We start from the raw sequence: 26,226 nt of genomic DNA, 5'->3' as shown, positions 1-26,226 counted from the left end.
ACTCAGAAAAGTATTCCGGAATACAGATATCGAAATACATGAACTCGAAGCCTAAAATACAGATACTGAGATACATTTGCCTTTAACGTAAGGGGATATTTCGGAGATACTTTTGCAATAAGACGAAAAAAGTATTCCGGAATACAGGTACAGCGATACAGATACTGGAATACTTTTTTTATTTCAAGGATGCTCATACTACGCAACGACACTTATTAGTGCAGCATAATGTTGTAATTAAAGTTACAGCGCATCAAAACGTTCAGTTCATTTATTTATTTATTAGAGTACCCTCACCGCCATTAAGACATTGCAGGGGAGGGGGGGCGGACAAAGTACATAATTAGTAATAATGAAATAATTACAAGTATCAGTTGCAATAAAAATACACTATTTCACAGCAACAGTAACAAGGATTGGACACCGAAATCGACATACTTGGCGAACAGGCTAAGCTATGCTAGAAATAGCACACTTTAAGCGAATCACTCGAATCACTAATGAACACCAGTGAATTGCAAAAAAGCACACATTTGTTTTGAAGATCTGCTTTGCTGAGAAGGTTGCTGGGTAGGCTTCTCAAATGGGCTGTCTTCTAACAGCGTCGGTTCAGCCTCAGCACAAGACTCGCGAAAGAAAAGTCTCTCTACTGCTGAAGACGAGCACATATTCGTGTTATAGTGAATAAATACCGCTTTCGTAGCCGGATTGCCCTGCAGCGTGGCGATATCTCTTCTCGGGTCATCTAGATACCAAAACACTTCCGCCCTCACTTGGGTTGTTCTGACTGTTCAGAATCCGAAGTCGGTCCCCATCTTCGGAATCCTCAGCCGTCTGAACCAGTCGGCTTCAATGAAGCTTTCACCACCACCGAGACTACCAGCACCCATTTCAGAAAGCCGCAACAGGCGAAATCGGCTCCGGCATTGGGGGAGCCTGCTACCACAAAAGACAGTTTCGCGCATGTAATCAATTAGGAACGCACCCTGACATTGGAGAGTTGGCCGAAAGCGCGTCAAAGATAGCCATATTCTAGTCACTTCCGCCGCGACTACGGGAACTGCTTTTGGAAGTGCCGTCGCTTTGAAAACTGAACGCACGCGAAGCATTGCAAAGCATTGCATCCGCGCGGGGGGTCGCGATGTATTGGCTTGCCACCCGAAAAAAATTAGGCGTGCTGCACTGACCTTGAGAGACAGCGACTTTCGTCGGCAGAGGCCGACAACAATGCCCCCGCGATTCTGCCGTCTGCGGCATCGCGCGCTTTACCACATGGACCATTCTGTGCTTGAGGGGAAACCATCGCCGCCCTATCTGTCTGCGACCGGCGGCGCGCCTTTGCTTGTCTTGGCACAAAAAAGAAAAAAAAGAACGTAATTCCCCCATTGGAAACACGCCTCAACTCATTTCCGACACAAAAAAAAAAAACAATGTAACGAGATACCCGTGTCCTGCATAGTATCGCGATACGGGCAATACATCGTAACTGTATTTCACTACTGAGATACAAATACATTTTTCAAATGTATCTTGATACAGAAATACAGATACTCAAAAGTATCTCTGAGATACTATCGCGATACTCTTGTATCGCGATACTGCCCAGCCCTGCTGCATTGCTTTGTGTTGGAGTTTCGCCATCTTCCGCTGATAGTTGCCTGAAATCTTTATAAGTATGGTGATGTATTCCCATGGCGCTTGAGTGTAAATCAGTGCTGCGAAAAGCGCGAAAACTTCTGATTTCGAGATAACATACACATGTATAAGAAAATTTTTATATATGATTCTAAATTTCTCTTGTGGACGGAGTGCTGGGCAAGCTGGTAAGTCATCTGCAAGCGGTGGTGCGTGAAAAGTACGGTAATGAGAGAAAGAGAAAATTGCGTGGTGTCCGTGTCTCCTCTATGTATTGTTACAGTCCATTTCGTGTACGGCTGTTTGAAGATGGTTGTTCTAATATATTTGCCCTTCACAACCACTAAACCTTCCCAGGAAGCGCTAACATAGTGCAACGTGCGCTTATTTCTCTATTTTTATATGATTTGGCTTCACCAACAAAATATGTTAACGCCTCTCGGCGCAGGCCGTGGCTGAATGTTTTTCCGAGCGCAGACCACACCGGGTAAAAAGGCACAGAAAGAGCTTTTCAGCAAGAGCTTTTGTCTTTCTTTGCATCTTTCTTTCTCTCTCGCTTTCTGTTTCTCTCTCTCTCTCTCTCTGGGCTTGTTCTCAGGTAGCCTCACAGTGGCGCATACCCGTTAACATGAAAGTTTTCCGCGATTGACTCACAAGGAACGATTTGCCAAACAGCTTCGCTATTATTCATTGTTGGGGTTTAACGTCCCAAAACTACGGGACGGTTATGAGGGACGCCGTAGTTAAGGGCTCTGGAAATTTCGACCACCTGGGGTTCTTTAACGTGCACCTAAATCTAAGCACACGGGCCTCAAGCATTTTCATGTCCATGAAAATGCGGCCCCCGCGACCTGCGAGTCAGCAGTCGAGCGCCATAACCACTTGCCCACCGTGGCGGTTTAACATCTTTGCGGTTAAAACCGACATCGGCAGCGTTGAGCCGACGAATGCAGACTAAATTTAATAATAATATCTGGGGTTTTACGTCCCAAAACGGAAGGGCTCAGGAGATTTCGACCATCCGGTGTTCATTAACGTGCACTGATATCGCATAGTACACGGGCCTCTACCATTTTCCCACTCAACCGAAATGCGACCGCCACGGCCGAGATCAAACCGGCAACCTTCCGGTTAGCAGCCGAGCACCGTAACCACTTATCCACCTTGGCCGACTGCAAGACAGAAAATTAGGACACGAGCAGGAATCTAACCAAAGGATTCTCTGTGGCAGTGGGATATTCTACCATAGAGCCGCACGAGGTCTACAAACTGCTTTGGAAAAACACCCTATGCAGGCGTAATGTCGGTGCAACGTCACTTTTTCATGTGGTGCCTATCTTATTTTATAACAAAGCAATAAACACTACATATGTACGCCTATGATACAGGCGCCATGTCAGGTTAGCGTGTTTGATTCCAGTGTGGGCTCTACTTTTATAGAAGTTTAGTAAACATTATATTTTATTCCAATGATTCAGCAAGCTATATAAAAGCGTTGCTCGACCTCGGAGGAATACGCTAACGAAACTTATGCATGATATTCCAATCATCGCCCCGTAAAGTGCACATCGTTTCGATAATACTGGAAATTGCACAATAATTTAACCTCTAACGTGTTTCTGACGTTATGTCAGACCATAAGTTACGCTTTAAACTCCTGTGTTGTTGACGTGCCTGTTAAGTCCACGTGCACGCAACTACTGCACTTACAAAAGCACTTCGGTCCACCTCGTAACGCTTTGCCCAAAGCCGAAATATGCAGCATAGAACTACTCGCTCACTTCTTCGCATGAAACCGATTCCCACGTGGTGTGCGATCTGCCGAATTTTTTTAGAACAATTGTCCTCTGATGTGGTACAGCAGGAAGGATTTATCCGAATACTAGAAATCACCCTTCCGTCGGTGGGCTCCAATCGACGGAAAGGAGGTTTTTTCGTCCACTTTAGTTCATTTTACTTCAGTGGAAATCATTACAATGCAGTTAACAAAAACGACAAATAATGCTCCCTATGCTTAATTTGGTTTAATTATCTGTTGGTTGTGATTAGCTAAGGAAGGGCTGGTGATATGAGATATCGTGGATGTACTTCAGCATGTAACCGCATGCACCAGATGTCTAAGTACACGCGGCGACCAGACTATCAGGCCCTACTGTCGGGGTGTTGGTGCAAGTTTTTTTTTGTTTTTCAATTATATATGAATTTCTAAATTGCCATAATGAATATTGCCGACAACGCATTTTTTCTTTATTGATCATTGAGCGAAGGCCTGCTTTATTTTTCAGAACTCGGATGGTTGATGCCTCAGCGCCAGCTGGGGCTCCTGATTTGCTTGGTAAGATTATGAAATTTTGCTTCGCCTTTTCTAAAAATGAAGTCATGTTTTCTTTTCCAAAAATGAAGCGCACGCTGTTACAAGTAATGATCAATGCTGCAAGGTTTCATATCTAAAGCAGTACGTTGTAAACATCTCGCTCATTCATATTCTTCGGCCCGCTCTGAAATAATAGAATTTTCTGTAGTACACTGCATCATTTCGTTGACACTTCCCTCCATCTATACGCGGGAACATATGGTTTACGAGAGTGATGATTTCTTGTCTAGCCTCATTTCAGTTGATAATGTATCCTTTTGTGAGTCTAGGTTACGGCTAGGGAAAACCCTAGCCGTAACCGAGCGAACAAGCACAGCGAAAGAACAGCATCGAGCGTGTCGAGTCACTTGGTGCTCTTCTGCTCCGCAGTTTGCGACGCCGTAGGAGAAAATGAAGACGATAATGAAGAATAATAAAGCCCAAATTAGAAACATCAAGTTAAAGTTAAGGATTCTCTGCAACTGTACACGCATGAAGTCTTTGTTAAATAATTTGCCTCAATATATCGCCAAAGGAAATCATGCTGTTATGATCGGCTTTCACGGCTTGGCGCCACTGGGCCGTTTGGATGGTATGGCAGCATCTGCGCTGCTTTCTTCGCCCTCAACGTTCCCCGAATCGAACCAGATGCGGCGACAACCCTGCCGGAGTTTCCTGAACCCTTCAAAGCTGTCAAGTCCCCTCGTCAATCGCCTTGGACACGCTTGGCTGAGTTTGACGGTTTTATGGCCTGAAGATGAACTATTTGCAGTCCAAGCTGCTCGGGGAGGCAGTAACTTGTGTACTGCTTTGTTCGGCCTTCTGCGAGATGCACCGGACAATTAGCCGAGCGCCGGGGATTCCTCATCGGGCACCTTTCCCATACTACGCTGTGTCTGCGACTTTGTGACCCGACCTGCAGAAGGCCGTCAACTGCACCAGCAACGCATCGAGGCAAGGGACGACTGCACCTGACAGCACACCTGACAACGGAGCCTGTTTCCGGGAATGTGCACCGCCGGGATCCCTTCTTTGTGTGTATAGTATCTTTTGTGTCTTTCCCTAGAAGTAAATTTACGGCGCAAACGCAAAGACGCACCACCAAGAAAAAAACGACACACACAAGCGCTGACTATCAACTGACTTTATTACGGCGATTGTCAATGCATTTATACCTCCAAGGCAGCCTTACCGCACATGCGCCACGCAATCAACATAAAAACAAAAGTGAAACAGAGTGGAAACAATGAAACAGTGTATTACATACGCGATGAAATGAAATCAAACTTAGATGAGTGCAGAGAAAGAGACGTGTCGCTTATGCAAAGATGAGCCTTTTTTCTGATACGATAGGCTTCTAAAGCTTGCCGCGCATGCTCATTGTCGCTCCTGCCAAGGATCGACGTCCCTTCAAATCGTGCCTCACAATTGCAGCAAGTGTTAATATGAGCCACAAGATGGGCTCCTTTATCTGCATTCTTCTTAAACTTTTGCGCATGTACCCTGAGCCACTCGTTGACGCATCTTCCAGTTTGACCGACATAGGTTTTACCACACGAGAGCGGGATGGCATAAACCACGCCGACGGCACACGGGACGTAGGTCACACCGTGCCGGATTTGGCATCCTGCTCTGCTCACACCGCAGAAGGCTCCCGCACAGCGACCCGACCAAAGTTGAACCACTTGCTTTCCGCCCACCCATCTTGAACTCGTACGGCAGTTCATACTTGTGAACGTTGTCGATCAAAAAGTAAATATTACGCATATCTGAGGCGCAACATCATTAGGTAAGTATTAGGTAGTGTGTTCCTTTAGTAGAAAATACATAGATCATCATCATCATCATCATCATCAGCCTGTCTACGCCCCCTGCAGGGCAAAGGCCTCTCCCATGTTCCGCCAATCAACCCGGTCCTGTGCTTTCTGCTGCGGTACTTACCTACGAAGCAGAAACCTGGAGACTTATAAAGAGGGTTCAACTTAAATTGAGGACGACGCAGCGAGCGATGGAAAGGAAAATGATAGGTGTAACCTTGAGAGACAGGAAGAGAGCAGAGTGGGTCAGGGAACAAACGGGGGTTAAGGACATCATAGTTGAAATCAAGAAGAAATGGATATGGGCCGGGCACGTAGCACGTCGGCAGGATAACCGGTGGTCATTAAGGGCAACTGACTGGATTCCAAGAGATGGCAAACGCGTGAGGGGGAGACAGAAAATTAGGTGGGTAGATGAGATTAAGAAAATACATAGATACGCAATTTTAAAAACCCTAGTTTCTTAAGCTGCGCTGAAAATGCGACTGCGCTGAAACTTGTCTTCCTCCGTGCCCTCTGCACAAGCTCATGTTGTGTTTCGGTTTCGGCTCACTATTGCATTGTACGAATGACAGGGGGCGCCGTTCTGGCATTCCTGTTTTACCCAGGCGACGTGTAAATAAGAGAGTTTGTGTAGAGTACTCGTTGAATGCGGACGTTCCTCCTCCTTCGGCGCATCGCGCCAAACCGCGTGTTCGGGCTGGCCGGCGTCCCCACCGGTCGCGTTGGTCGCCGCCGGTCTTCGCCTGACGCTGCGCCGGGACTACCAGCCCGTAACACAGCACTCATGTTTCCCGACGTATTGCCAGATGGCGTCGATATCTCACGCATCGCCTCTTCTATCGTCTTTAGACGACATTTGCAGCGAAGCACGCAGATACGCGGCAATTAAAAAAAAAAAAAACTCGCTAGCAGACGCTGCCCGCGTTCGCGTTGTCTCTCGCAGGCGAGGGCGCGTTCTCGTTCCTCGCGAGCTGGTAGTTCAGCGTCCATTGCAGAAAGAGCGTTTCCATAGTCAAAGCGCGCCGTTCGCTCTATCTCGCCACACGGCGAGTGCTGAGGCGGTGGCGCCCTCTCTCGCGCTCAAGCAAATGGACAGGACACGATGATGCGTGCAAGGAAATGGGTCACCACGATGCACGCGGCGACAGCGACGACGGTGTACCGCCGACAAGCCGAGACCCTAAGGTGCTTCGGCCCTAAAAGCAAGCAGCTCGAAGCATCCTGCGGCAGACGCAGACGACGTGGCGCGCCGATGTAGCTCCTCCGTAACTGACTGGCCACGTCGCTCTCCGGCAGCCGGAAAACGGCGCGAAACTGGGTCTCGGACCTATTCTCCGAACGGCAAAGAATGGCTGGCGTACGCGAACGAAGCCGCTTGCGCACGGCAGCCGGATAGCGGCAAACGGCGAGCCGCCGTGCCGCTAGCGTGACGGGCCATAACCGACGCCATACCATCCGCTTGTCAGCCAGCGCTACGCATAGTTAATAAGGCGCGCTACACGCTTCTTACTGCAGTGCTACGCTCCAAGACAAACCGACATTTGGCCCGCCCCTGACAACCGCCCGCTCTGCTACCATTGTGGGGAAGCCGGCCACTCCTACGACTGTTGTCAGTACCGACTGCGTGATGAGACTGCGTGATAGGACTGCGTGGTTTCGCCATCAACGCACGGCGTCCACACCGGGGTGAACGACACTGCGACATCGCCGAATATCTCGCAGGAGCACAATGTAGGCCCCGACGACCTTCGCGTTCGCCGTCACCAGGCCGCTACTTCTCAACCCAACGCCTGCGCTACAGCGGCCCTACCAGGGGTCGTTCCACCAGTCCATACCCGGGACACTCAAAGCAGCAACTGATGGAGGTGCGGTTGCTGCTTGTCACAATACCGAAGATCCTTCGCTACCGCCGACGACGCCGCGACGAAACATTAAAGGCTCTGATATACTCCAGCGTAACGTCGACGAGCGCGCTCGCGCGTCACGGCGACGTTACATCAGCAAAAAACAGCCCCCTATAGTCCGGCGTCGGCTGACCGGCGACGCGGCCGACGGCTGCTGGCGCGCTCGGGCGTCGCTCGGCGCCGAATAGATCCTGCTGCATATCGCGCCGGCTGCGCCGGACTGGAACCCAGGAACCTGCTTCGCGGGCTGTTTCGTCGGTTCCCGACAGGTGGCGCGGGCGTTTTAGGGGCGAAGCTCCTCTTAGTCTAACCTTGTCACGCGTCCGGCGTCAGGCGTAACCGGCAGTATCTCGCGAACAGTATAATAGATGGCGCTGTCTCATAAGAGTACTGCAGTTGAGTGATGATATTCTAGATGGCGCTGTATACAATCTGTGTACAGCGCCATCTGGATGACAGAGATTCGCGAAAAGAAGAAGGCCGCGCCTATGATATTTTGGAGCCACCTAAAAGCGCTAGATAGGAAGTCTGTCACAATACAACAACGTTTGGTAGATGAAGGAGGAAATCAATTGGAAGGGCATGAAGCGCTAGGTTACATCCGAAAGATAACAGCCGATTCGTTTAAAAAGGTCACCCAGGGGATTCCCCCGGTGAGTAAAAGTGCGCAAAGGAGTGCAACTGACGAAGATGTAGTACTAGAGAATTTCAATTGGAAGAAGGCCGAAGGAAAAAGTCCTAAGTGCACTACTCCGGGCTTAGATGGGGTTCCCGTCAGCCTCATTAACGAACTCGGACATAACACTAAAGAAGCACTGCTGAAAGCCGTAGAAAAGTGCTTACAGGAGAGGGAAATACCAGACAGTTGGCGAGAAAGAAGAATGAACTTAATCTATAAAGGCAGGGGAGAAAAGGATGACATTCGCTCGTATAGACCGCTAACTATTACATCGGTGCTATACAGGTTGGCGATGCAGGCAGTAAAATTAAAAATAGAAGCGTGGGTAGAGCAAAATGATATTTTGGGAGAACTTCAGAATGGATTTCGAATCGACAGGCGGTTAGACGATAATCTGTTTGTTCTTACCCAGTGTAGAGAAGTATCGAAAATAGAAAACAGGCCCTTATACGTAGCTTATCTAGATATCACCGGGGCGTATGACAACGTTAATCAGGAAATTTTGTGGGATATATTGAAAGAAGTGGGCATAGAGTACGACTGTATACAGCTTTTGAGAGAAATATATCGAGAAAATACATTTTGTATAGAATGGGAAGGAATAAGTAGCAAGGACAGCGTTGAAATTAGCAAGGGGCTGAGACAGGGATGTCGTTTGTCCCCGCTGTTATTCATGCTGTACATGGTGAAGATGGAAAAAGCGCTAGAAGGTAGCAAAATTGGACTTAATTTGTCGCACAAACAGGTCGGCACGATGGTTGAGCAGAAGCTTCCAGGTCTATTTTATGCTGATGATATTGTCTTTTTGCGGACAGTCAAGATGATATACAGCGACTGGCAGATATATGCGGAAGGGGATGTGACGCTCTAGGATTGGATTTAGTGCAACAAAATGTGGATTGATGGTATTCAATGATCACGACGACCATGCGGTCTTCATACAGGGCCAAAAAGTACCGAGGGTAAGCGAGTACAGGTACCTCGGAGTATGGGTATACGAGGGGGATAGATATATGGAGGTACAAGAGAAAGCATCTGTAGCAAAGGGAAAGAGGAATGCTGCAATTATGAAGCACAGAGCTTTATGGGGATACAATAGGTACGAGGTGCTTCGAGGGCTGTGGAAGGGTGTGATGGTCCCGGGGCTTACATTTCGGAACTCAGTGGTGTGCATGAAGCCAGTGGTACAATCAGGAATGGGTGTAAATCAAAGGACGGTGGGCCGCCTCGCGTTGGGCGCTCACGGGAAGACGACAAATGAGGCTGTAAAGGGTGATATCGGATGGACAGGCTTTGAAGTGAGGGAAGCTCAGAGCAAAACGAGATTCGAAGAGAGGCTGAGGAAAATCAAGAAGAGTAGATGAGCAGAGAAGGTTTTCAGGCATTTGAAGAAAAAGCGTTGACACGCAGTGGAGAAAAAGAACTAGGAGGCTAACCAGTAAATATACGGCTAGCAGTGCGGGCGATATGGTAACAAGGAGCATTAAGCGGAAGGTCAGAGAGGCGGAGAGGACTTATTGGATGACAGCGATGGAAAAGAAGCCGGCTCTGAGTTACTACCGAAAGGGAAAAAACGAAGTAAGGACGGAAAGGTTTTATGATAATTCAAGGGGAAGCGCTTCACTGTTTGAAGCAAGGTCGGGCTGCCTTAGAACGCGTAGTTATAAAGCGAGATTCAGTAACGAAGAAGGACAATGTACATGCTGCGGGGGAACTAAGGAAACGATGGAACATGTACTGATTGAATGTGGTGATATTCACCGAGGTATACTTGTGGGCACGAGTTTACAGGAAGCCTTGGGTTTTAGGGACAACAATGGAAAGCTGAACACGTCCGCGATAGAAATAAGTAAGAGACGGTTAGAGTATTGGTGGCAGAATTATAGAGATAAAGTACAAAAATAAATAATGGGGAAAAATGAGGTCATTCTGCCTTAAGAGGCAGAGAGATAGACCGTGAATTGATAATTTGTTTTGTATAATAACATAGATTTAATCAATGTAGGTAAGGTATTAGGCCGGCATGAAACAAGGAAGTTTTTTTCCTTTTTTCTTCGAGCATGGTGGCAGACATGTCATCTCCCCGTTATAAGGGGACGCTCATAGCATCGATCCATCCATCCGTCGTCATCACCATTTCCAGTCTCATTTCCTAGATGGCGTTGGTCCAATAGAAGTGTGTGCAATAGTGCGCTTGTGTGAATCGCCACTAGATGGCATATTATATATATATATAGCGTTTGTCACGTCTTTGATGACGTACTAGGCTATCGCTTTGATTACTGCTGGGCGAAACCACTGAAGATTTCACGGTGTAACCATGATTGCTTCAGGAGCTTCGCCCAAGCTCTTCATCATTCACCCGTGGATATGCTGTGATTCTTTTCGCTTTAGTGCGCATGCGCTTCTCTAGATGCGATTGCACCGGCGCGTTGGAGCCGGCTCGACTGTAGCGGAGACCGATTTGTAGCGGAGGAGAGGGAGTGGAGAAGGGGAGAGGAGATGTGTCGAGAGGGCTTGCGCATGCGCAGTAAGGGTGGTCACGCCGCACACCGTTTGAGCTCCACCATAAGATGCTTCGCATCTAAAAATTGGCCGTGTGTCTGCGTCCTTCGCTCCAAATGTCGTCGAAAGACGAAAAATTACACCATCTACCGCTAAAGGGAACCATGTGTGGATGCGAAGCAGCGGGGAGATGGTACTTCCACCTAGCTTCCGCTGCGTGGAAGTGCCGGTGTCCGAGGTATTCGACTCCCGCAAAGTCGCAAGATCATGTTTGTCTGCCTCTCTGCAGACTCACATGATCTTGAGGGAAGGAGAGCGCGAGCGCCCCGCGTTTAGAGCCAAAGAAGCAGAGGCGGCCACCTGCTGCTCGTGCCACGTCGAGACGCCGCAGCCGGAGGCGTCGCTGCTGCCTACTCGTCGCTAAAGTCACTGGAACGGGAAAAGTACCGCGACCGTCCGGCCCGCCGCCATATTTGGTCCAGCGCGGCTGAAGCTGCAGCGGCGCTGGACTGGCGCGGTGTTGATCTGTTATTTACGCTCGTCATACAGAAATGCATCGTCATAGCAATTTCGGTACATATCCTTTTAATTGAACGGCCACGAGCGCCCGAGATCATGTCATGTAAATCATGTTTAACATGACATGCACGTCATGATTTGCATTTTAGGACAATAACTTATGTTCGTCATGCTCTCTTGTCACTCCATGCCAATTGTTGTATATATAAAGTAAAAAAAGGTGGCCTTGAAAGCACCAAGACAGTGGCGTGTAAATCACGCGGTTCATGACATGCATGTTACGATTTTCATGCATGACCTGTCATTGATATTCGGCATACAGTCATGTTATGCCATATCAATTCTGGTATACATCCCGTTAACGAAACGGGCAGGAGAGTACAAAGTCGTGGTCGGCTGGATAGACAGATAGATAGATAGATAGATAGATAGTCAGAGGCCGGGCGACACTAGCGAGGCGAGCGAGCTAGACCATTTATGTGGCGAAAACACCGAGAGCGCGCGGCGGCGAAGAAAAAAAGGAATGCAGTACTTTTCCCGACATTACTCGTCGCAGGAGATAATGAGGCGCGCGAAACTGGGAGGGAGAGTGGAGAGGAGATGTGTGGAGAGGGTTTGCGCATGCGCAGTAAGGGTGGTCACACCGCATGCCGGATTGAACTCCGCCATAGGCTTCCGAAGCAACGCTTAGCGGCGCTGCTGCTCTTGACAGGCAGCGCCATCTCTGGCAGAAAAAGAGAAACTGGGGTGTCAGTAGCGAGCGTTTTCCCTTCTCTCCACCGCGTTGCCGCTCGCTTCCGTGCACGTGCAGAGCTCTCGCAGTGCACTTGCGGCGTCTCACAATGTACCGCGTGCAGTGCGGCTTCAAAAGGATCTTCAAGCTTGACTGGCACTTCCGAAAAGCGAACTTGATAAAAGGAGAAAGGCTCGTCAATCACCTTAACGGTGAAGAGCAGACGATCGACGACAACGACGCCCGACGCAAAGCGAAATGCATTTCCCAAGTCGCGATTACACCGTGTAGGACGTATACCTCGAGGTAAGTCTCATTCTGTCATGTTAAAGATGAATAATGGTTCACATGCACCTCGAAATGAAGCCGTACACGCTATCGATGTTCTGCGGTGTGAACTGCGAATCATATGATTGTTGTTTTGATATGGCATGCTTTACAGTAGCAGCCGTGTACTTTCGTGAGCAAACGTTTGCGGCGTGCGAAAAAAAGAAATTACACGGCCATGGCCCTGTTTCCTGAGAAGGTTAGAGTCAAGTCCTCCGTGCCACTGGAGAATCACCCGCTGATTAAGACGCGAGGCAGCTAGCTGAGCTTTAACCACTGTGAAGCAAGATGAACTGCTCGCCTCGTTTTTTCGGCTCTCGTGTCATGCTTGCAGTCTCTTTTTATGATATCGACTTGACAGGCGTATAAAACCTGCTGCGCGAACGCGGCTACAAAATCGCACGAAGTCAGAAGGTGACAGAAGGTTACTTTAAGGTTGCAATTGCAAAGCATGTATTAAGTGCCAGTTGTATTTAGCGGCTTAAATATATATCACACTAATAAAGTGACAAAAACAAAGACAACCTGCAGAACGATGTCAAGGCTTGCTGAAAATGCGCGGACGTCCGTTCCGGCGTGGTAAAGCAGCCTTCCCGACGCGTGAATTGCAGGCGCCGAACTTCTGACAATGTGCCGAGTTCAGTTGAATTCGACCAACCGCGCAACGCTAACGGTATAACGTGAGTGTGAACGTTCAAGAACGATGGGTAGGTCTCACGAACACGGGGAATCAAAACACAAAGTTGTTTCACCTACAACCGTAACTGGACTTTCACAATGCGAGAAGACAGCGTGTAATCATTACTGTAGTCGCTGCGTGTATGTGCCGCGTTACTCACCGATTCATGCAGTCGAAACGAACGAAAGCGATGAACTATGACAACCAAAATAGAAGGCGAGACAGCGCTGTCAGCTATCCGCGCTTGCCGCCTGTATTTCTCGTGCGACACGAAACAATACAGTTTCACACGTAAATCGAGTGCCTTGGTGCTGTCTGCACTGTTGTGGCTGGCCGCTAAACCGCAATACTTCGGACCACGCTTGCGCTTCCGCGGGGTGGCTTCTGCCATCGCGGAAATGCGCAGCTTCGCACAGCAAGCCTCTCGATTCAACGTACCCAGCTGACGGCCCCACAGTTACCCGCACCGAGAGAAGAACGCGAGCGCACGTGCACTACAGCTACCGTGAAAGGGGCTGAGTCGGCCGCGCGAAGGTTCAGAGTTTCCGACAGAGCCGCAGCGCGGCTGGCGCGGCGCTGTCGTCGCGCCGCAAACTTGAGCTTGGGTTCCCTATAAGATGCTTCGCATCTAATAGTCTTCTGCCGGTCGTATACATGAGCCCTCCTCCTCTATGTTGAATCGCCGCGTCTGGCTCATAGCATCGCATTTGCAGCGCAGCCCAAATAACACTAGCATTTCCCGCGCAGCCTAAGAAACTCTAGGGTCTTTAGAATTACGTATCTATGTATTTTCTAGTCAAGGAACACCCCACCTAATACTTACGTACCGATGCTGCGCCTCAGATATGCGGAACATTTGCTTTTTGATCGAGAATGTTCACAAGTATGAACGGCGCAACAAGATGGCTAGGCAATATGCAAGTGGATACACTTTGACCGGGTGGCTGAATCGGGTGACAGACAGACAGACAGACAGACAGACAGACAGACAGACAGACAGACAGACAGACAGACAGACAGACAGACAGACAGACCAAAATTTCTGCGTTGAAGTTCCCCAAGAAAGACCTATCGTCTTTATTAAACACATCGTCTAATCTACCGACTACCTCACCCGCTACGCCGGAAGAAAGGTCCTGCCCAAAGGCAGTTCCACCAAGGTAGCCGAGTTCTTCGTTTGAGAACATCGTCCTGCGTCATGGCACCCCAGTGGTCCTCCTTGCCTACCGAGGTACGGCCTTTACTGCCAGGGGTGGGCAAAGATACTTTGAAATTGTATCACAATACGATACAAGATACTCAGGCAAGAAGTATTGGAGATACAGATACAAGATACTTCCGCAATAATTGTATCCGATACGATACTTGGCAATTGTATCTTAAGATACTTCAATACACTCTCAAATTTGTTATTATAGATCCATATAATGTAGCAGCAAACGCCTATGAACGAAAATATCGGCTTGAAAATTTCTTAACTGTTACTTATTTTTTTTATCTCGAATAAAATGTCTGTTAGTATCACAAAAGTTCTGCCCTTCTTGCTTAAAGTACATTACTTTCCTTCCAAAACAACTTATTTGTTTTAGCTTCTTCACAAGACAACTCTTTAACACTTCACTGACAGCGGTTCGTGCTTGTCATTTTTGCAATTGATGGTAGAGAGAGAGCGAGAGAGAGAGAAAGGTTAAATGAAAGGCAGGGAGGCTAACCAGAAGTTTTTCGGTTTGCTACCCTGCGTTGGGGAAGGCGTAAGGATGTATAAAGGTAAGGAAGGAAAAAAACAGCATATCCACGGAGTGAATGATGATGAGTGGGCGTAGCTGCGGAGGTTCATCGGTAAACCGTGGATCTTCCGTGAATTCTGCCCAGTACATCATCACCGACGTGAGATAGGGCGCGTTTATACTAAAGGTTCGATGAGTTATGACGACTTGCAGCTCACTTTAATTTTACATGTACGCTGCGAATTTTCATTGTTTAGAAAACCATTGCTTTAGAAAACATCTGGCGTCTTTCGTTAAGCAGCTGGCGTCTTTTCCTTTTGCTTTAGAAACATCTGGCGTTCTTCCGTTTTGCTTTTACAAAACATCTGGCGTCTTTCGTTGGTTTATTTCATCAATAAACGGCGTTTTGAACAAAATTTTTATTGTTTAATCACGCACAGGAGAAATCTCACCAGGCACTACCTTGGAGGTAAAGAATGGCTGCTAATGGGAATGAGAGACAGAAGAAGTCGGCTTTTAGCTACCGCTGCTAATTTTTTATTGTTCAACAACGCACAGGAAAAATCTCCCACCGGCACCACCTTGGAGGTCAAAGCGTAAGACTGGTTACGGACTAGGACTACGACTACGAGGGACGAACGGGTGCCGCCTTAAGGAGCTTCGCCCCTAAAAAGAGAGTAACAAGAAACGCACACACACTCAAGCACGGGAGCATCATAGTCGTTTAGCGAGGTCAGTTGAGCGGAAAAACTTCAGCAGCGCCTTTATCGCTTTCTGGTTGGAAGCTAAAACGTTCCGGCGCTCCAATATTGATTGTCCTCGCTATAGCTCCCAAAGACATCAGCTCTCAGCAACGCTAGCACGCCTCGATGACCAGCCGCTTTCTGAACAAGCAATTGATGGGAGTCGCTCTTCAGCTTGCCGACCAGCTCCCCCGCCACGGTGGTCTAGTGGTTATGGCGCTCGACTGCTGACCCGAAGGTCGCGGGATCGAATCCCGGCCGCGGCGGCTGCATTTTCGATGGAGGCGAAAATGTTTGAGGCCCGTGTACTTAGATTTAGGTGCACGTTAAAGAACCCCAGGTGGTCGAAATTTCCGGAGCCCTCCACTACGGCGTCTCTCATAATCATATACTGGTTTTGGGACGTTAAACCCCAGATATTATTATTATTGCCGACCAGCTAGCGGGTTGCCATATAATTATAATAACTTCAATAAGAAGCCTTCGCACGGCGGCGCAAATACTGGTGTGAACTTTTACCTTGTCCGTAAAGGACAGTTTTGCACAATACCGTATATCCGGACAGGTGTAAAGCAGCAACAACGTTGCTAGCGACGTTTTTTTTTTATTTGGGGGGGGGGGGGACGCATGGTGTACACTAGGAGTCTGTGACCTTTCGCTAGGGGCCCAGCCCGCACACATGACCGTCTTCGTTCCTTTCTTTTACAGCGAAAGCTGTTATGAGATCATTTCACCGGCCGTGTTTGGCGCCGTAGTTGTCCGCCGCCGCCGCCGCCGCCGCCGGTGTCCGTAACCAGTATCGCTCGAAATAAGAAAAAAAAATAAATAAGAAAAAAATTCCAGGATGGAACGAGGTTCGAACCTGGGCCCTCTGCGTGGGAGCCCAGTATTCAACCTCTGAGCCATGCCGGTGCTTGAAACCGCTTTGCAAAAAGGTCCTTTACAGGCTTGATGTCGGGAAGGAACCACATTAGCATATGCAATATAGCGTGGTAGAAGAGTAAAATAAGCACCAAGCGTCGCACAACGCGAATTCTGTAACCAGGCGTCACACAATGCGCAACGAGTAGATTGTTGAATGCTTCCAACCCATTACAAAGGGCTCTGCCATAATTCTTCGTCGTCATCAGGCACAACATCAACAAAGTGCGCATAATGCCTTGCATGCGTTTAGCAGGTACCACGGCTCTCCGTAGAATGACGAAAATGGCACAGTGCCTGCTGCCCTGCTTCTCAAAAATTACAATGATTTATAGCGTAGTGGGTTCCTCGCAAGTGCACTTGTATTGGTTGCCAAGGAAGCCCATAAGCGCATGATCCATTTCCTCGTGGTCTCAGTAAAATTACAATGATTTAAAGCGTAGTGGGTTTCTCGCAAGTCCACTTGTATTGGTTGCCAAGGAGGCCCATAAGCGCATGATCTATTCTTCGGGGTCTCAGTAATGTTCTTCGCTCCCCCGTCTCTCTCCCACGACAACGTATGTTATACAGCAGTGACGGGAGAGGGAAATAGCGACCGGGCGTCACCCGATGCAAATTACATAACTGGTGGGCCGCTTAAAGCTTCCAACGCATTACAAAGGGCTGAGCCATAATTCTTCATCGTCATCAGTCGTCGCTTCAACAAAGTGAACATAATGCATTACAGACGTGTAGCTGGTGCCTCGCTTCTCCGCAGAATGAAGAATAATGGCTTAGTAGCTGCTTCCCAACTTCATAAAAATTGTTATTTATGGCATAGTGGGTACCTTGCTAGTGTACTTGTATTAGTAGCCCCAAGGGAGCTTACAACGGGTTCTAGAAGCGCCGCTCTTCCAGCTTTCGCTTTGACTGTGCTGCGGTTTCAGCGCAGGCCTTGCGTTTTTTTTTATTTTCTAAATAAGTATGTTCGTGAGCTACACAGACATGACTGGTCTCGAGCATTCTTTTCGTGAGGAACATGTGGTCACCATGTGCTGAAACATAACCGTTGAACAAAAACTCTATATTTCAGAATCCGCGTTCAGATTTCACTCGTATGTATCGATGTTTCTCGAATCGTGACTCGAAATCCCCCTCAGAAATTACCTACATATGATATATGGAAAAGGCTTCCTTTCAAGCGTCATTTTGTTGAAACTCTCTCCAACCTTCTTCACTGTCCCGGCCCTTGGAACTAATTTTCGCGACTGCGGCCCGCTGGCTATAAGCCGAGTTTGAGACCCCTGGTGTATACGTAGATGAAGTAAAACTGCAATAAATTTTCGTACTTTACTTATTTGCCAACATAAAGAATTCTTTGTTGATATACTCACTAACGTGCAATTTTTAGTAATTTTTCTTCAACGAGAGAACATGTGCAACACAGAAACGTCTCAGACGTATTGTATAGTTGCACAAAGCGTCGCAGAACACCGCCGCTATTCGTGCTATTGCCGCTTATAGCTCCCAGTAGTTGGCGAATAGTAATACGAAAAATATTTAAGAAGGCCTAAAACAGGAAAAAAATATAAGTAAAATATAGAGGTAGGTTCTGTATCAAACATCCACATTGAATGAGTACAGAAACACAATACAGACGGCGCCCTTAATAGCTATGAGCATGAAGTATTGTCAACTTAACTGTTGAGACAACAGCAAATTCAGTGCCTATGTAAAATTTCCTGGAACGGCTCGTTGGGACGCTCATGAGTAAAATGGAGCATTCAGTGAAACAACAGTTTCTCGAATCCCCTTCCTAACATCTTTAAGATGACTCCTAATGATTTCTATTATTATAATGCAAACTCAATTTCACTGTTTTCCTAAGTGATAAGCAGAATGTTTTGTACTGTATACTCAAGGCACGCCCACATAATTATACCGGGTGTTCAAAGTTAAGCTTTATGGAAGAACGTTTATTGAAGCTAGGGAAGAACGTGAAAACCACATTTGCATGCACGTCAAACTTACATCCACGGGATCCTTCAAATCGCTGATATGTAAAATCCACGAGACACAAATCAACCCCATTCTTGCACGCATCACATTTCGTTACGGAGCAAGACGCAAAACGCAAGAGAATCTTCAATAACGACACTGTAGCAACATCAGAATTTGCGCGATAGGCGCCGCACGCAGTGGAGTACGCGGCGCAGGACATTGGTTAAGAGCATGTGTCGCGGCATTGGCGCAACTGAAAAGAAAAGCAATCGAGAAAACAAAATGTACGTGGGCTGGTCGTAGACGTGCGCGCCCTTGTCTTCCTCATCTTCTGTCCTCACTGGAGGATACCGCGGAAAAATAAAATTGCGTCACTGCCCTTAGACTTATTCAGATGGCTTAGTGGCACCAGTACCAGCTTGACAAGCGGAGCTTGGCCAGCGATTATTGTTTTGCACGGTTGTGTTGCGATAGGAGTATCTTGTATCTTAGGGTACACGGTATATTATCGAATGTATCGGAAATACACATACAGATACTAGTCTTTCGAGACTTATCGCGATACAGATACAGGATGCCCAAAGAGTATCTAAGATAGTATCTGAGATACATGTATCTTCGATACTGCCCAGCACTGTTTACCGCTGACCTAACTCAGGCGATGTTGGGATGCAGAGAGACAAGCCACCGTCGGACCACCGCCTACCACCCGAAGACCAATAGCCTCACCGAGCTACTAAATAAGACCATCGACGACATGCTGGCCATGTACGTTGATGTCGAGCACAAGACGTAGGATGTCATCCTTCCGGACGTGACTTTCGCATACAATACGGCCGAGCGAGAAAAGACGCGGATGACGCCATACAACTTTGTCTACGCAAGAAACCCGGCAACGACGCGTGACGCCATGCTACCGAACATCGCCGCCGGTGAAAAGCTCGACGTCGCCATCTACCTTCAGTGCGCTGAAGAAGCCAGACAACTTTCCCGTCTGCGCATCAAGAGCCAGCAAAAGATAGAGAGCTGTCGTTACAACCTTCTACGACGCCACATAGAATACCAGCCCGGCGACAGCATTTGGGTCAGGGCGCCGATATGCCGACGCGGTTTTAGCGAGAAGCTTCTGCGACGATACTTCAGACCGTTCTGGGTACTTCGACGTCTCGGCGAAATCAACTACAAGGTTGTCTCAGCGGCGCTGGGCACGCCACGCGGCCGTGAATGTGGTGCGCCATAAACCATTCTATGCGCGCTAAGTAACTTTGAAAATGCTATTTTACGATAAGAACGTCAGTGCATGTCCGCGGACCTTCTTTAATGTATCTGCAAAAATATATCTAGCGGTTCAAGTTTCCAGGTCACGAAACCATTCTTAGTTCAGCAAAAAAATTGCCTTAGTAAAAAGATCGGAAGTCTCCACTAAGCAGAATCGCTTTTTGCGAATTGCGTGAAAATGGGACTTTGACGACGTCCTACAAGATAAATATTGAAGCTGTGAGTCTCAAAACTTTTCTTGGCATACTACGAGTGACGTGTGTTTACCAAATATTGTTATCTTGGAGTTTTGTCACCCGAATTTTATGGAATAAAAAACGTAATACGGCACATTGCTCAGTAACGCTCTAGTTTCAGATTTTATTTTCTTCGCGTCTATAGTACTGATAATTTCCAAAATTTCCCAGAGTGTTGCCACGCATCATTTTAATCAATTGCGTTAAATATAATTGCTGAGAATGGTGTGAAAAGAAAACCAAAAAGGCATGAGTGAAGGCGTATCTATAAAAATACAAGACCTTGAAATGCATTTTTACAGACAAGCCTTCGTTGATGCATTTTCGGTTTGCGTTTCACACCATTCTCGGCAATCATACCTAACACAGTTATTAAACTAATGCGTGGCAACACTCTGGGATATTTTGGAAATTCTGAGTATTATAGACGCGATGAAAAACATCTGAAACTAGAGCCTTATTGAGCAATGTGCCGTATATATGCAAAAACGCTATACACGCAAAAGTACTCAGACCAGTGAAACTTCAGGATATACATTTTGAAGATAAATGACCCAGGAATAGTATAAAAATAATAAATGTTCTACACAGTGTTTCAATTAAAATAGAGAAAAAAATCTGAACCGAGGCACTGCTTCACTGCTCGTGCAATTCGGTGAAGCATTTCCAAGTTTACGTGAGACACAGGTGCACTCGTAAACTTTTCGCATAAAATCTTTGTTTTGTTTTTTACCAGAATAGTTTTGTTTTTACCAGAATGCTGGCGTTCCAATACAGATGGATGCTCGCAATGTGAACAACACCTATATAAATCAGATGCGCAACTAACTTCAGCAGTTCGTCTGTCATCACCTCTTTCCGTGAGCCACCTCTCTCCGATAGGTTGGCGTTCCAAAAATGCACCAAATCATAATAATTAGTATTTTTTCTGATAGTATGGAAAAGGAAAGGACGAAACCACGTGCAGTACTAAAACGTCTCGCGCCGCTCTGTAGTGCGGTGCCGATATCTGCTCCTGCGGCCTTGCTGTCGTGAGAAGAAGCTTTGCAGCCGGCGCCAGCACGTCGCGGTCCAGCGACGTATGAACCTCGTACGTAAGCATAGTAGCTCTAAGATTGTGCACAAAGGTCAGCAGCTACGCACGCGCGGCGGAGGAGACCACTTGAGGCCGTAAACGAAACCAACCCCTGAACGGCTGCAGATGTCCCAGGCTGACACAAAATATCGTCGCCAGCCGAGCATGAAGCTGAGGGGCTGTCATATTCGGGCTCAGAGCTCGTCTTCACTAAATTCAAATGCCGTTGCAATATAGTTTCGAGCGGCGCGCGTTTCTCGCTGTGCAGGTGCGCACCCTTGCTCGCGTGACGACGACGCCATAGGAGCGACTGATGATGCGGGATGCGGCCCTGTGTCTCATATAACAATAGAAGCGAAACCGAAGCTGCTGGAGACTGGCTGAAAAGGCCACGTCTACACGTTATACATGCGGCTAACTTTCATAAATAATTTTCGGTAGAATAAATCATCCTCTACAGCAAACAACAGCTCTCTAGTGAATAGCTGGCATAAATTTCAGGCAATTATTACCGCTGAACACTGTCAGATTGCGAAGCTGACACCATAATTTGATATTTGACTTGCAAAAGTTCTTTTGAGTACAGAACGTTTGATGTTACTGGAGCATAACCCCGAGCGGCATGCATTTCTCAAAAGTTCGTCAGCCAAGCGCATTTTCGCAACAAGAAACGCACGTTGGTTCGCGTAAAGCTCTGTCAAAATTCACTATGTTGCCAAAACGGCCAATTACAACTGATTCTGAAAGTTCAGTGGCTGGCCTATCTAATAGGACGTGATAGGTGCACGAGAAACAAACTCAACATGCCAAAATCGACGATTAAAAGCATCAATCACCGGTGATCGATTTGAATAGGCGTTTTAACGTAAGAGTTAACATACGTTACTCTCAGAATTCTAAGAAAAATGTTCAGGCGCACGGCTACAATATTTTTCTTGTAGGACCTCGCCAATCTCACTTTTGTGCAATTCGCGAAAAGCGGTTCTGCTGAGCGGAGGCTTTCGAAAACTTTTTTTTTCCTTAGGAAACTTTTTTTTTTCGCAAAACTAAGAATGATTTCTGTGGCCCTGGGGACTCGAACCGCAAAATATATTTTTTGTGGTCCGCAGGAGGTCTGCGGACATGCACCTACGGTGTTATCTGAAAACACACATAACTTTATTTGCCCAGTTGTTTTTGTGCTTTTTCTATATTTATGTATACGTTTCTTCCTTCGAATTTGTGTTCTTGTGCAGCATAGGGGCGATGCTTTTTTTTCAGAGGAGGGCAATGCCACGTGCGCTTCTTTATATTCATGCAACCGACCCGTTGCACGTATAACCACGGTTTCGCGCACCGCTCCGGAATGTGTAATACTCCCGATTGTTTTGTATTGCTCTAATAAGAGTGAGCACGCAACGCTAAAAGTAGAGTTTATTCTGGAACTAACGCGGTAACCACCGATAAGCCTGGAATCTTCGATGCCACATGTATAAACGCCGACGCGCTTACCGCCGATCAGACTCTTCGACGGCTGCGAACTGTTCTCGCCGCTATTAGTGTACAGCCCCAATTGCTCGTACTTTTCATTTTCCACGACCCGCCGTCCGCCTTGGTGGGTCAGTGGTTGCGGTGCTCGGCTGCTGACCCGAAGCTCGCGGGTTCGATCCCGGCCGCGGCGGTCGCATTTCGATGGAGGCAAAATGCTAGGGGCTCGTGTACTGTGCGATGTCAGTGCACGTTAAAGAACACCGGATGGTCAAAACTGCCGGCGCCCTCTACTACGGCGTCTCTCATAGTCAAATCGTGGTTTTTGGGACGTTTAACCCTAACAATTATAGTATTATTATATTCATTTCCCGGGCACAATTTCGTCCAAATAAAGAGCTGCGCATTTCCCAGTCTTGCTGCAGCCTTCTTCGTCGTCCCAAGCACGTGACAATGTTTAGTTACTCATATCGGTATCGGTAGTAGGTTCCTTTAATCTAAATATACTAGAATACTAATTTCATTCCTGATTCAGATATTGTTCGCTTATTTGAGTAATACAGCTGCACCCCTTTATGCCACGGGCCACATTTATCCATCTTGCTTAAAGCGACGAAAACACTGGCACATGGAAGAGTATAACGATGGTAACATAGAAGAAGCGGTAGAATAGATTGGACACAGCAATAAAACTTGCCCAAAAGAACATTCAGACTCGTAGAATTGTATGAGAACCGTCTTTTATTGAGAACTTATTCAGATTCGTGCAACATTTGTATACGTTGGTAGGCTACGCTGCAAAGTGCAGATAAGTAGGAGTCAAACAGATTAGGCAATATGTCTAGTAAAAACGTATCCTGTACTGTTTACATTGTGAACGTGTCGTAATTGGAAAACGGGAGCGCGGGTTTCTAAAGTCATGCTGGCTTTAAAGATACCCGAGTTTTGCTATACGCTTCTGCGGCTTTTCAGTTGTCATCGTACCGAGCTGTTTGATGCGTGCTCTACGGATGCTGATAAACGGAAAGGTAATGTATTTGGCAGCATATATTGAGGTCACATAGCTCGAAATTGGTGCAAGGCATCGCACTTATACTAATTAGATAATATGTGAAGTATCATTCAGGTTTAAATGCACAAATGAATACGTCATAGTGTGCGGTGACGAGCATTATTTAGCGCCATGGTTCTAGGTAGCGGAATCGCCGTCAGAACGTTTTTGATACTTATATGCAGTCAATTACGCTAACATGTCGGCGGAAACGAGCGCACTCTTCCTGGGACAGTTTTTTAAAGTGCAGTCTGGTTAAACTTATAATACGTAGCATGATTAGCAGAAAACTAGCAATCCACACATGTAATGTGATTGCCTGCGCAACAAACATGACTCATTGTATTTGCTTTGAGAATATAAACAATTATTGCTACTGCTTTATTATCCACACAGGACTTGCACCAATCGAGGGAATATGCAGCGAGTATAGCGTAGCACTAGTGAAAGACACGGCTGGACGGTACACAGGTGTGCATTCAACGGCCCACGAAATGGGACACTCGTAAGTGCACTAAATATTGATGCATTGTTCATTCTCTCCAGGAAGCTGTGGCATCTATGCGAGCGTTTGTAGCCTCATTCTAGCATGTTTGGGCCTCAATTCCGAATGATGCCTTCTTTTATTTGCTTAACTACACGCGGTTTTGACAAAGTTGGTTCCAGCTATGTCCATTTGTGTAGTTTCTAACTATGCTGATTTGTGTAATAGGAAGACGCACCGAAACGTGGATGTACAGTCAGCATCGCGGTTTATGCGGGAAGGAACATACTAGCGGAACTAGAGCACAAATAAGCTGACGACAAGAAAATGAGCTAAACAACTGCTTATATAATTAGACAGGGGTAGCGCCAGTGAGTAGCTGTGCCAGCAGCGATATACCGAAGAGAAATTCATTCCTTCATTCATTCACACTTCATTGCAAATATTTTGGGAAATTTTCTACTGTCATATAGCAAAATGCCCTAAAGGCGCCTGATAGAGCTATGTCACCCAGACTTGAACAGCAACGCCGGTCTACTGCAGGCGCGACGTTAGTCAATAAAGGAGTAGCTGTTTAGGTTTGTAAGGCATGTGCAGTCTTCATTTACAAATATTTATCCGGGTTCAGTAAGAACAATTCTTCCGACCATTCACTCTCGTAGATGGGTTACATTTTACAGCGGAGCTGTTGTGCCCGCCGTTTGTCTGTTTCGCGATGCAGACAAGAAACAATCATCATCATCATGCCGGTGCGCTGTCTCCTTCATCTTCTTCATGTCCTGCTTCGCTTCTCCAACGCGTGCACCCGGCTTGCGCTCTCCCGCATCGCCGATTTGTCCGGCGTTGGATGCAATAACCGGAATGGGTGAAAGAACTAGTGCAGAGGAAGGGAGAAAGACACACAAAGAAACACACGCAGAAAAGAAATAGAAATATAGAGATCAAGACAGAAACAGAAATAAAGGTAGGAAGAGAGGGAAACAAAGAGAGAGAAAGAAGATATAGTAAGAAAGAGAAAGTGAGAAATAGAGACAGAGAGAAAAAAAGGGAGGAAATAGAAAAATGATAGGAAGAGCGGAAAGAAGTAGACAGAGGGAAAGAAAGAAATGGAAAAGAAACGGTGACAAAAAAGATGTTTTAATTAATTAAGTTACTTGGTGCTGTCATTGCCAAGCGATGCTCAATCGAACCCGATCGATACTTAGCCAATACTCGTGATTTGAAATGTGATCACGTGAACACTTCCTTCATCGGTGCGTGAAGCGCGTGTGCCTCGTCAAGGCAGGACCAACCGAGTGCCGACCAGCTCTGCTGTGCCACAGCCTTGCGCGACTCAGTGCAAGCTGCGCAAAATAATTTGAGAGACAGATAGTGGAGAGTAATTCGAACCACAGAGCGCCCATCTGCTGGTTAACACTGGACCACAGCTTACACTTTCAACCATCAGGGAATCATGTTCCGAACCTCAATGAAGCAGACGACGCCAGCGTAATAACCCATTTAGCTTATGCATTTCACGAGTTCCTGGAATTGAACAGTGATCCTGCCACAACAGTAAATGAACCCTGGCTACGATTCAAGCGCACTGTTCGTTACTCCATTAATAACTATATTCCACTGCGGCTTACGCGGCGCCAAAGGAATAACCCTTGGATAACGAGAGAAATTGCACACGCAACACGAGAAGTTAAGCGGCCACAGACCGCAGTAAGGAAAAAAAGTGTTGCAGTGCGAATGTATCAAGAGTAAATGCAGTCATTTAAGATTTGAGGCCCAAAACAAAGCAAGCAAAAGAACATAACTTGAAGGTAACGGTGCCGTTATTCATTACTGTTAACCCACAGAGGTGCTGGAAATATTTTCACACTAGGAAAACAGGCAGTCCTGAATTCTCATAAGAACAAAAAAAGGCCATCTCTAATACATACAACTTTTCCCGCTGTGTCTTCAAAAAAAAAAAAAAAACGAAATAATATCACAGCCTACACCCCCCGACATTTGGTGAATGAACCCAAATAAGTAAGTGCCGTAGGAATATTTAGGTCTTTTGCGCTAATTGTCGAGACCGAAATCGTCGGGACCGAACGACTTCCCCAATCTTTTCCTTAAG

The 26,226-nt window shown here is 46.9% G+C and overlaps 1 protein-coding gene across 2 annotated transcripts in view; it reads left to right on the top strand.

The window, feature by feature from the left end:
- Positions 1–26,226, top strand: part of LOC119402368 (venom metalloproteinase antarease-like TpachMP_B) — an 86,936-nt gene that overhangs the window by 41,632 nt on the left and 19,078 nt on the right. For both annotated transcript variants that reach the window (XM_037669505.2, XM_049418618.1), the window contains 2 exons: positions 3,921–3,970; positions 24,029–24,137. In XM_037669505.2, coding sequence (XP_037525433.1) covers positions 3,921–3,970; positions 24,029–24,137 — 159 coding nt within the window. The remainder of the gene's footprint in view (positions 1–3,920; positions 3,971–24,028; positions 24,138–26,226) is intronic.

The sequence above is a fragment of the Rhipicephalus sanguineus genome, chromosome 8 (genome assembly GCF_013339695.2).
Source record: "Rhipicephalus sanguineus isolate Rsan-2018 chromosome 8, BIME_Rsan_1.4, whole genome shotgun sequence".
Classification (NCBI taxonomy): Eukaryota; Metazoa; Arthropoda; class Arachnida; order Ixodida; family Ixodidae; genus Rhipicephalus; species Rhipicephalus sanguineus.
This window is presented reverse-complemented; position numbering and strand designations above follow the sequence as displayed.